This window comes from Thamnophis sirtalis, unplaced genomic scaffold, assembly GCF_051295495.1.
Source record: "Thamnophis sirtalis isolate CommonGarterSnake01/CBP01778 unplaced genomic scaffold, rThaSir2_p1.2 scaffold_9, whole genome shotgun sequence".
NCBI classification, from domain to species: domain Eukaryota; kingdom Metazoa; phylum Chordata; class Lepidosauria; order Squamata; family Natricidae; genus Thamnophis; species Thamnophis sirtalis.
The window spans coordinates 14,525,814-14,538,639 of NW_028261389.1; the positions used below are offsets into that span (position 1 = coordinate 14,525,814).

At 40.4% G+C, this 12,826-nt stretch overlaps 1 protein-coding gene across 1 annotated transcript; it reads left to right on the plus strand.

Moving 5' to 3' along the window:
* The first annotated feature begins 212 nt into the window (after positions 1–212).
* Positions 213–11,942, plus strand: ATP6V1E1 (ATPase H+ transporting V1 subunit E1). The gene is made up of 9 exons (XM_014058142.2): positions 213–389; positions 4,590–4,655; positions 5,676–5,785; positions 6,401–6,467; positions 7,648–7,737; positions 8,132–8,200; positions 9,545–9,639; positions 10,152–10,239; positions 11,314–11,942. Exons 1-9 carry the CDS (start codon positions 357–359, stop codon positions 11,374–11,376), a joined length of 681 nt encoding a protein of 226 aa, XP_013913617.1. The 5' UTR covers positions 213–356; the 3' UTR covers positions 11,377–11,942.
* The last annotated feature ends 884 nt before the right edge of the window (positions 11,943–12,826 follow it).

Below are 12,826 nucleotides of genomic sequence, written 5' to 3' on the forward strand. Positions count from 1 at the left end.
ATCCCGTCTTGATTTATTTCGCTTTAGGTCGTTATTCCGACATGAGCCGCAAAATTCCTCATCCAGACCTAAAGCGCGCTCTTCCTTATTACAATTCAGAAGTCCCTGAGTTGAAGCCCAGAAAGAGGTCCCCTTCCGCGTTGATGACGTCACCGAGCTCTCCCATTGGTGTAACGCGAGGCAATAAGGGGCGGGCACGGGATGACGTCGAAAGTCAGCTGCCGCAACTCCTGAGCGTGACCTAAGCCGCATCTGATTGGGCCCTTCCATCCCTTCAGCCTGCGGGAGCCCCGGTTCGAGCGGACGCTTCTCCTTCTCTTTCCCCCGAGCCGTCGCTTCTCTAGCCCGCGTTCAACATGGCGCTGAGCGATGCCGATGTTCAGAAGCAGGTAGGGCGGAGTGTGGGGTCGGAGCCGGCGGGAGACCTTTCTCCTCCTGCAGTTCTCAGGAGAAGAGGGCGCGGGGCAGTGGTCGTAACCGGTGAATGGGTTTCTAAATCAGCGCCTCCAGAAGGCGCCCCGCTTCCAGCCGGCTGGGCTCGGCTGGCGGGACGCTGGAGAGGTCCTCCAGCCTGGATCGCAGTCAAGGAGAGGTGCCTCCCAATCCGGAGATTGTGCGTTCGATCCTAGGTAGAGGCAGATGTAGGGTCTCCAGCCTGGGCAGGGGTTTGGACTAGATGACCTGCATGGTCCCTTCCAACTCTGTTGATCTGTTAAAGGAGGAGCGGAGAATGAGCCGAGGGTGCCAGTTAGTCAAGCGCAGTTGCTGCACAGGGATCCCCATCGGGAAAGGGCATCGGTTGGAAGCCCCTCTGTGTCCAGATCCGTCTGTGATTTGAGGACAGAAAGGGAAATCTTCCGCTGCAAATGTCTGTAGAGATTCTCAGTCACCCAGGTCATGGTTGAGCCAAAGGTGCTTTTCCAAAGGCAACTGGACTTTTTTTGGTTTTTTTCCTTGAAAGCTAAGGATCGACCTTCAAGTGATAACGTCCAGAGGACTGCAAAGAATATAAATCCTTCTATTCCCCATCATTCCCCATCAGAACTAAGGAGCTTCTTGTATAAGAAGCGAAATGTTTTCAAAGCAAAAAGTTCAGAAAGTCCAGTTGCTTTTTGGAAAAAAAACCACTTTTTTCCGTTGCAAGCTCTGTAAAACGAGAATAAATATTGTATTTTATTCACATTTGAAGTCACATAGTTCTAAGTCTCTCTTGGGTTTCATTCACTGGGATTGGCTTCTGAATAAAAACGTGTCGTGTAATTTTTTTAACATTTTGGAGCTCTTAAGTAAAATGTTTTGTTTTTTTACTGTATTGTCACAACATTTATTTTCTTGAAACTGGTATCTCTTGATGAGATAGATTGAGAAGAAAATAGTGCAATACTAGACTTTTCTATGCCTGTCGTACATCATGCTGGTTAATTCTGCAAATTAATATAGTTGAGCAATGACTTCTCTAGCTCCCTTCAAATAACCTTGTTAATTCTGGTAAGTTTTTGACACATGTGGAAAGCATGTGACCTTGGATTTATGTCCTTGGAGAGTGAAGAATTGTTTTACAAGAAAAATTCCAAGAATGTCTTTTGGGCAAGGCTGGGAGAATAGATAGAATGTCAACAATTGTTTGAATTGAATCCTTATTATTTTAAAAAAATATATGGTGTTATGTTCAAAATTGTCAATACGGAGTTCTATGTGCTATGATGATCCTACTGAAGGTTAGAATGAAATTTTGAGATGAGGGGAAATGGAAATAAGAGATATTCCTGAATGGCTTAGATTATATATAAATCTTGAAAAATATAAGAAATAGATAAGGTAAAGATTACTTCTGGTAGGGATTATACTTTAATTAGAAGGGACTCGCTTGAATTCCAGTACCAATTTATTTCACAATAAAGAACCCCCATAAGAAAAACAAATGAGAATTGATTATTGATATTAGGTATGTTGGTTGTGGGATCTGCAAAAGATGTGTTGTTTTGATAGCACAGGGAGAACTGTACAGGGTTAGTTGATCTTGCAGGTAAATTGGACCTAAACTGTGCCAAGGACACCTTGAACTGGGCTTGGAAAACAACTGGCAACCAGTACAGTTGTTTATACATAAAGATGATAGACACTTCCACTTCATCAGCATGGATTTTGGGGCAATTTGGACAATCAATAACCCATCGAGATTAAGAAGTTTTAGCATCAGCTGTATAATTTATAAACCATCCAGAGTCATACAAGTATGATGGGTGGTATAGAAATTTGATAAATATTCTAATATTATATCTGGGTTTGATGCTCCCCTGTAAGATGGTTTAATAACTGGCTTTACATGGAAGGTAATTTATATCACCTCTGTGTAGATTATTTGATTAATACATAAAACTAGAAGTGACTGGAATAAATCTTGTCCTAACAATTTAACAGGAAAAACCTAAACTGCAAGAGAGCAATGAACAATCCTCATATCATGGAAAAGAAGAACTGAAAAAGCTAATGATTAATATTCACATTCACGAGAAAACAGGAAGTTCTGTCTTCACTAAACGGTTGAGGGAAGAACAATCTTGTGAAATTCTGGCATTGTGTTTTTAATTGGTCCCACTGAAACATTGTTTTATACCAGTGTTTTATACCAGATACTAATGCACCTATTGGTTAAAACTTAAATGCTAGAACAGCATTTGTGTCACCTCGTGGCATATAGAAAACAGTACAAAAAAGGATGGATACCTTAGGAAGGAAAATATTGTTTAACATATGTCTTTAGGTGCAATTGTCCCTCGATATGAATGAACTTGAAAATTCAGGCCATAAAACAATTGCTAATCATTAAAACATACTGAAAAAAATAATGGCTTTTGCTTAATAAAGAATGCTGAGGATATCTGCAAGAATGTCACTTTTAAATTCATACTAGCAGGCTATTTTTTTTTTACATTTGTAACTTCCCTGCAATGTGGTGGAATTTTACACGATACAATACTATATGTGTGATTTGGTTGTCCTTTCAAGCTTATCTTGTTGACTGTAAATAATGCCCTTTGGAGGAAAACCAGCCTGAGCTGGGTTTGAGTTGGAATATTTCACTGACTGGTGCAGTGAGCCAGCTGATACTGGTAAAGCAATGTTCCCTGGCAGCCCATGAACTGGCCATACTTGGTTTACATAAATGTCTTCTTCCTTAGAATTGTTGATGTCTCTTTATTCTCACTGAGCTTTTTTAACCTGCACATGGAAGATTCGAAACAGATCAGGCTATTTATCCGTCAGATAATTTAAATGTGACACATGGAAATATTTTGTACTCATGTGACCAGGGGTAGGATTGTAAAATGTTAGCAACCGGTTCTCTGCCTGGTTGATGAGTTGGCATTGCTATGGTGGACGTGGCCTACTTGGCCTCCTGCACCATGGGGGGGCAGGTTTTGCCCTCCCCAGGCTCTGGAGGCTTTCCTCAAGCCTTCGGGAGGGCGAAAACAGCCTTCCCCTGGCTCTGGAGGCTGGAAACAGGCCCGTTTCTGGACTTCCAGAACTTCCCGGAGGCCCATTTTTCGCCCTTCCAGAGCCTCCACACGGGTCCTGTACTTACCTGGCATGATGAACGGACCGCATGGAGACTCCTGGAAGGGGTGGGGTGGGCGGGACCAGCCAGTCCTCCTAACTATTGGTTCAGCGAACCAGATGTAAAATTAACATCCAGTTCGCCCGAACCGGCTGAATCCCACCCTTGCATGTGACCCACAAACCATCCAGGACAGGAATACCAACTTGGTAGTGAAATCAATGGGAATTTAAGTATGCCTGATGAGGCAATGTAATCATGATTTGCTTGTAACATAACAGGGTAGAACTTTCTGTTTCAAAAAAATACATGCCTGCCTATGATGTATCAAACCACATCATCTTTATGTGGCTGTGAATTTACAGTTTAGTGAATGCCACCCAGCAGGTCACCGTATGTAATTTTTGTTTCCCACCTTAATTATTTTTACAAGTAACTCAAGGCAGCAAACATATCCAACACAACTTCCTCCTCCTATTGTCCCCACAACCTCCTTGTCAGGTGAATCGGGCTGAGAGAGTTACTGGCCCAAGGTCGCCCAGCTGGCTTTCATGGCTAAGAGACTTGAACTCGTGGTCTCCTGCTTTCCAGCCTGATGCCTTAACCACTAGACCAAGGTTATTTCATTGTGAGTAGCATTCATCTTTAGAGGCCCCCATTGCTGGCAAGTGGAAGGAGGCTGGTAACTACAGCAAATATTTCCTGCTTAAGGGCTTCTCATCTCTGGAAACTGATGAATTTGGTTTCCCCTTTTCTTTTCCTACAAAGTATTAAATTATCTGCCGGCTGAAATAGTAATCCAACCTCTAAAACTATATGGGTTGGGATGCAATTTCAGTTCTTAAGCTTCTGTGAACAATAAATGCCTGTAACTATGAGGTATCATCCAGTTAATAGCAAATTGGTGTTGAAAAGTCTTTTTTTTAAATTATTTTTAAAGAATACACCACTTGTGAACTAGGAAATTCTGTAATGTTCAGCGACAAAATGTATCTGCTAGTTTCCATGGAAAATATTATTTTTGTTACAGATTAAGCACATGATGGCTTTCATTGAGCAGGAAGCCAATGAAAAGGCAGAAGAAATAGATGCTAAGGTAAATGAAAAGAATTTCTATGTTTCCTGTGTGTCAAATCCCAGAGAGGGCCTGTGTGGTTTCTTCAAATACCTAAAGTTCACTTGTGCCCTGCCAAGTTGTGATTATTATTTTTTTCATTTTATTTAACTAATATGTACCTAAAGCAATTATATTGTAATTCAAAATAAGTGAATGATATTTGTTTTAAGAACTGCCATTCTGGTCTGCCCTTGGTGATTAAGCTCACCAAGTAGTTATTCCCAACTAATATGCATGAAATTGCAATTTAATTGATTTTCTTTTTGGAAGACAGAACTTGCTATATATTACCAATGATAATTTGAAGCCAGCATATTTTTTTACAGCTTTAAAGTGTGTGACTTTACATGAGCTAAACAAATTTGTTAGTATGGATTTCTAGATCTATTTTAGGATAAATGACTATTGTAAAATTATTCCTATTGGGATTTAGTTTGTTGAAACTGATTTTGATTGCTAGCGCACTCTATATTGTTAATGAATATTAATTGCTACCTTGTTTCCCCCAAAATAAGACAGGGTCTTATTTTCTTTTGACCCCCAAATAAGTGTTTGGCCTTATTTTCGGGGAGGTCTTATTTTTGAGGTGCAGGAGGCCCCTTAACCGCGGACCATGGATCAGCTGATCCAGAGAGGGCCGGAAGTTCTGTCTCTGTGCTGCTTTTTGTGGCTGCCACTAAGAGAAGAGGCGTGGTAGTTAAGGTTTGCGAAAGCGACCTCCACAAGGCTGTTCCGCATGGAAGGCAGGTGCATGTGTGGTATATGGGCATATTCCCCCCCTTATCATCCCAGGAAATAGCAAGGATTGGCTGCGCAAGGGGTTAAATATTTTAGGGGAGGGTTTATTTTAGTGCATGCACTCAAAAGCCTGATTGGGATTATTATCCGGGGAGGTCTTATTTTGGGGGAAACAGGGTATTCCATTCTTTCAGAATTCTAGTCAATGTTTCATATGACTAAATCTGCGATGTTGGCTTAAACCTGTCTGCTTCCTTGTAGGCTGAAGAGGAATTCAACATAGAGAAAGGTCGACTTGTTCAGACACAAAGGTTGAAGATCATGGAGTACTATGAAAAGAAAGAAAAACAAATAGAACAGCAAAAGAAAATGTATGTAATGGAAGATGTCAAAGCTAATTTTAGACTGGGAAAAAATAAAAGAACTAGCCATGACTTTAAGCTGATTAGTGAAAGCATGCAAAGATTTGTTTATCGCTACCCATTTCCAGTGTTTACTGGTTTATATGATTTTTTTCCCCTTTTGCTTAAGACATTTTTTAAAATTGGTAACTATATAGAAAATAAGGGAAGTAAATACTTTCAAGAGACTATTGAATATCACTTGTATAAACAGAATGTTGTTGTTTACACTTTATGGCTGAAGTTGAGAGGTTACAGACGGAGTCCCACACTTTTAAAAAAAATTATGAGATTTGTTTTCACTGCAGAAACAGTAATATTTCCAGTACAGTACGCACTGTTGATTAAACCAGAATGTGGAAAGATCATTAGGGGGATTGAGTGGGAACTGAGAGCTTTTTTTTTTTAAAGAATAAATAAGGAAGGCTGGCAGATAGTCCTCACAAGAGGCCTACTAAGGCTTTGCTGCTTGAACATTTTGGAAGTTAGTCTGGCATGTGCTTGCAAGAATGCATAATTAGTGTCTGCTGCTTCACTCTCTGAGTCCTCTTATACTCGGTTTCATTTTTTCCATCTCTCTTACAGTCAGATGTCCAACCTGATGAATCAGGCAAGACTGAAGGTTCTCAAAGCAAGAGACGATCTAATTGCAGTAAGTCTGGCCATCTCCTTATAAGAATTGTTTTTTTCATTATTTCCCTGAAAAATATACTGCAGTGTTTACCTTCCTTTGTTCTTCGAACATATCTTTCAAGAAAATATTTATAAGATGTGTATTATTGTGGAGGGCAGATGGTCCAGAAACATAGAATAGTGAAATTATCTCTGCATCATTGATTTCCTTTGTTGAAAAAGGGCAATAGTTAATGGAGTGTCTTTTTCACCCTATTAGTAGTCAGACAGTGACAAATGTTTCCACTGAATAAGTAGTAAATGTTGCCCAAAGGGAAACTTAAGGTTTGGGAATATTAACTCAGATACTTTTTGTAGGGAGCAGTGGGATTTGGCCAGTTTGGGGCGAACCAGTTGTTAAATTGCTGGCTGGCCCCGCCCCTTCTGGCCCCATCCCTTCCAGGAACCTCCTATGCCCCATTTTGCTCCCAGGGTGTGCAGGAGGGCAAGTGCTGCCTGTCATGTCCCCTGGCCACGCCCACCATGGCCACAACTATCCAACTGGTCATTAGGGCAGAGAACCAGTTGTTAAATTATTTGAACCGCACCACTGGTATAGGGTATATTCTAGTTCTCACTAAAGTTATATGCTTGTTACCCAAATTGCACTACTTCAGGTTAGGACTTTATATACAACATCTGGTATTTAAATAATGACATTCATAGAATTTCGTTTGTGAAATAGAGACATAAAGGATAAGTAAAGTCAGTCTGTTGGATAACATATTGTACAAATCAAGAGACAACACAAATATACAAATAGTCCTCACTTAATTCTAATTGGAACCAGAATCGCTGTTGCTCAACAAAGCAATTATTAGGTGAAACATCATGTGACCACACCGCTTAGCAACCGCAGTTCTGGTAGTCCATTTGTGATCATTAGGTGAGGACTGCACCACAGAGAATCATAGTCATGTAACCAGAGAATGATGTGACCAGTTGTAAAACTGATCTGTCCACTATATGATCATATCAATAAGTAACAGTTGACCTATGGCCATGAGGTTCATGCTTCTTCCATCCTCAATTCTATTGGTATCATGGTCCCTGAGAGATGTTGCATTCGTAAGTATCAATTGTAATGATATTTCTCACTTAAGGCCAGAGGGAGAATAAGATTTTTCTCACTTGATTTTTTTCCCCTCCCCTTAATATAGGACTTGCTGAGCGAAGCCAAGCAGAGACTGGCTAAAGTAGTGAAGGATACAGGCAGGTACCAAACCCTGCTGGATGGCTTAGTACTACAGGTAATGGGATCCTAGACATATAGCTATAGCACTTAGACTTATATACCACTTCACAGTGCTTTATAGCCCTTTCTAAGTGGTTTACAAAGTTAGCATATTGCCCCCAACAATCTGGGTCCTTATTTTACCCACCTCGGAAGAATGGAAGGCTGAGTCTACCATGAGCCAGTGAGACTCGAACTGCCAAATTGCAGTCAGCCGGCAGTCAGCAGAAGTAGCCTGCAGTATTGCATTCTAACCACTGTGCCACCACGGCCCAGATGTCAATATTACTAGATGAAACTTAATTTGTAAAATGGTAAGCTAAAATTTGTAGGACACCTCACTGGGTTTATATTTGAAGCTACATTGAGTTTTCCAACGAAGACAATACATTCTGTTCTCTTTTATAAAGGGATTGTATCAATTACTTGAGTCTAGAATGACTATCCGTTGCAAGAAACAGGATCTTCCCTTAGTAAAGGTAAGGATTTTATGTATATTAAGACAAAACGGAAATGAAATAGCATTTGACCCCCCAAAAAAGGAAAAATCCTTATAACTATATTACAAAAACCACAGAATCCCATATCCTATTGATCCTAATTTTTGTTAAAATAACTAAGGGTGATGGTCCTGTGGTGATGCCCAGGGCTTGAGCAAAGCAGCAACACAGGTTGTGTGGTTCCCATGTGAGGTCCTTGATGCTCACTGAGCTTGATTATTTTCTTGCAGGTATTTCATTACCCAACTAGGTAACATCATCAGTGCTAGTAAGGAATGGGGTTTGCTCTCACTTTATATTGTATTGTATGCATCCTCCAATTGTTGCTTATTCTGCTAAATGAAAACACGCCAATAGGTACACAGTGCTGGTTCCTTTGATCCCTGGAGATGTAGTGTGTGCTACATCGAGCTCCCATTGGGACCTCAACAACAATGTATGTGTGTTTTATCTGCAATGGGAACAGCATGTGTGGAAAAACTGAATTGGATAACCTTACTCTGTTAGATCAGTTCTGTCCCTTCCTGACAATGGCATTCAAAAAGGTTTCTTCATCATTATATGCCTGTGTGGAATTACTGGAAATATTGACAAGTGATTCTAAGCCTGCAAGGACTGATACAAAGTAGATGTTCTTTTGCTGACCTACAAGTATTTATTATTCTTCCATCCCAATCCTTTTGAGAGATCAATGAGTAGTTGCTGTCAAACTTGGGAACTTCCATACCAAGAGCTACCGTATTTTTCGGAGTACAAGACGCACCAATATTTTGAAGAGGCAAATTAAAAAAAAAGTTTTTGCACTCTGCAGACCTCCCCCAAACAGCCCATTTTTTGTGAAAACAGGCCCTTTTTTTGACAAAAAAGGGCATGGATAGCCTTTAGCAGGCTTATAGAGTGCTTCTGGGGGCTGGGGGGGGCAAAAATGAGCAAAAAATGGCTCATTTGTTGCTCATTTTGCCCTCTCCAGCCCCCAGGAGCACTCTGGAAGCCGCCTAAAGGCTATGTATGGCCATTTTTGCAAAGCAGGCGGGCAAAAAAATGCTGTATTCAGTGTATAATATAAGATGCACCCAGATTGTCACCCTCTTTTTTAAGGGAAAAGGGTGCGTCTTATACTCTGAAAAATACAGTAGCTCTTCTGTCTTTTGACAGAAATAAATAAGGTTAGCAGTTTCTAACTGTTGTAGCTGGGAGCATGTGGGGTGTGTGTTGAATTGAAGGTAGTACAGTTTTAGTTAAATTCAATCGTTTCTATATGTTTAGGAACTGGAATAGAATCAAACAATTTTTTTATATAAATGTGTATGAATCCTGTTTCAGAATGCAGTCCAGAAGTGTATTCCAATGTACAAAACTGCCACCAAAAAAGATGTTGATGTTCATGTTGATCAGGACAATTTTCTTCCAGAAGACATGTAAGCAAGAAACACAGCTAGGAAAAAATAACTTGCTGAAACTGTTTAATATAGTGATGGTCCTTGTTTTAAATAGGGCTTGCATAAGGTAAATGAATTTGGGATTATCTCATATGAAATGTAGTTTAGTGGGAATTTGCACTGTCCTATATCGGATAGCATATAGTGGGCAGACCCAGTGGTCTTGGTCTTTCCTTTTAGGTCAGGAGGTTAAAATTAACCCTGTAGGTAATTTGTCTGCTCTGGTCTTTATAAATTGAAACAATGATATTTAGACCCTGGGCAACCTATTTTGGTTTACTGGTTTTACTTATATACCACTGTTTCTCTTTTATTTTGGTTTTAATTCTGTGTGTACCTCCCAGATTCACTACTGTGAGATGGGAAGCTTCATAAATTGTCTTACTCCTCCCTCCCTCATCAGATTTCTAACCATCATAATGAATGACAAAGAATAGTGGGAGTGATTTCATGTGCCAGCATGTTCATTAGCATGTCTTTTTTTCTTCTAGAGCTGGAGGTGTTGAAATTTATAACAGTGACAATAAAATTAAGGTAGCTAATACACTGGAAAGTCGTCTGGATCTCATTGCTCAGCAGGTACCCTTAGAAATTTTTCTCTTGTATGAATGGTTTTCCATTTAACTCATTCAATTCTTGGGTCAGCCATGGTTTTGCTATGGGACATCATGGCAACTTGAGGGCTGGGATCTAAAGCCCACTACCACCATCAAACAACACCCCCGACACCAAGAAAAGCTATCTGGGGGCCACTTGATTTAGAAAGCCTCCTCAATCTTGGGATTTCAGCCTTTTCTCTTATGTAAGCTCTTTGCCCACAATCTAGCAATTTCTGGAAAGTTTGTGAGATGTGAGGCTTGGCTCGACTACCGTTTTTACCATAAGCATTCATCAGTATTTAGAAGTAGAAGAACTTATTGCCATCTATTTATAAGGTGGTGTTTTTTTGTGGTCCGCCAGCGGCCAGCAGAGCTGACAGCAGAGTCGGACAGTGAGGAGGTTGGGGAGGAGCATGGGGCGATCCTGGAGGCTGGGGAAGGTTCAGACGAAGGCTCTGCATCAGAGGCAGAGATGAGGTCGAGGTCGTCTGGCAGTGATCAGATGCCGATGGAGCTAGGCAGAGGAACCAGTGTGGGCATGTGCAGAGCTGCCAGAAGAAAAGAACAACTCAGAAATCAGGGTCAACTTGGGAGTAAAGTCACAGTTGGAAGGTGATTGGCTTTCCACCTGTAGGAAGAGGAGTGAAAGGGGAGTGGGCTTTTGCAGGAAACAATTTGTTCGGTCAATCATTAGATTCGTTTCAGGAGTGTGAAGATCTGTCCGTGAATCTCAGAGACTCTGTGCCCAGTCTTCCCTTGCACAGCACCTCATTTGGAAAATATTTACATGGCAGCTTTCCAAGATAGAGATAAGGTCTGTAGTCATAAATATTCCTTTGAAAGACTGCTTGCCAGGCCTTGCTGAATAGGAATGAGAGGAATTCACATTCCTTTAATAAAAAGGGTTTTGTCAGGACTAGGACTCTGCCTCGTGCTTTTTGGGGAAGCCTAGGTCAGAACAACTTTTGACTGAATGACTCTTAAGCATGTTCTAGAAATTTGCTGGATCGTCAAGGAATACTCAGAACTTTTCTTTTTTCCCCTTCCTCAACAGATGATGCCAGAGATCCGGACAGCACTTTTTGGTGCCAACAGTAACAGGAAGTTCATGGACTAAATTTCCTGGAACGCTGGTGGAATTCTCTTCCGCCGTTGTGCTGAGGGGAAATGCTGGAGCATTTCCAATGAAACAACGTCCCTTCCCCTAAAATGTACTACATGCTCTATTGTGTTACCTGAATATGTTTTTTCAGTTAAATTATTAACTTTTGCATACTTGCTGTGCTTAGTCTGAGAGAAAGGCAGGAAGAACTTTTTCCAGAGAGTAGTGGCGCGGCATCCAAAAATGAAGGCATTTTGCACTCTTTGAGCCAGACCGAGGAGAGAAATCATTTGGAGCTCTGTTGTCATTCTCCAGTATTGTTCCTTCCCTCAAAACATACCACCAGTCTGTGCTGCTTTATCTATTTTATTCCTTTCCAAAGCTTACGTCCCATGTGCCGACGACTGCAAACCCCACGAGGTCCCCAATCTGGTGCTTCCCAGGCCGGGAAAAAAAAGCAACTCACGTTAACTTGGTTTTAGTCCCAGAATTTTGTTCTGTATATGTGATTGAAACTATATATATATATATGTATACACACTCTCATTGTGCTGAAGTTTATTAAAATTAAAAGCATGCAATCTTGTGTTTGATTTATTTGTTGTTGTTATAGCAGAAGACAGAGGGTTACAACCACATGCAGTTTATGGAAACAAATGCATGGCAGCTGTGGTTTGTCAGATATGGAAAGAGATTTGGGGAATCTGAGGTGGAGTTAGCTCCTTGTAGAATCAAAATCTTCACATTAACATTAGGAAAAAAAGTGTATTTCTGAGTATAAATGTTGATTAATTAGATGCTTTCTGGAAATTTGAAGAGTAATCCTAGTTTACAAACTTTAAGAAGCTCAAACTATATGCTGAAATACTAGATAGTTTATATCCATCTCTCTCACCTGTTTTCTATGTACAAGGTAATCCTCTTAACTCAAATTAGGATGAGAGTGTTCTGCCAGGATCACTAAGGCAACAAGACCAGGTTAAATATCTTGTGCAAACCAGGTCATAATGTAAGCTATAGAAATGGGTCTTAAATAAAACCATAACAGGATTATCTCAGTGAACTGGGCAGGTTCATCTGTCAATAGACTGGGAATATTTCTCAAAATTTGCTGTAATATTTGGACAGATTTAAGCTATTGCTGGTTCAGGTAATAACCATCACTGGTTTTCAAGTTACATCCATTGAAGCAAAATTGAACTGAAAGTAGGAGTAAGATCCTTACCCTCTGAGGAGGATTAGAAAAATGAATGCTTCCCAAAAAGGGAAGATGAATTCAATTAAACACATGCAGTCAGTCATAGTTGCTAGTCAGCTGCAAATAAGCTGACTTATTTTGAGATATTGGTGCAATGTTTCCAAGTTATTAAGTGAAAATGAGAAAATAAACCAAGAAAACATTGCTGTGCCTTTTTGAAATCTTTAGAAGTTGAAGGGAAGTTTGATAGTTTTGAACTTATTGATA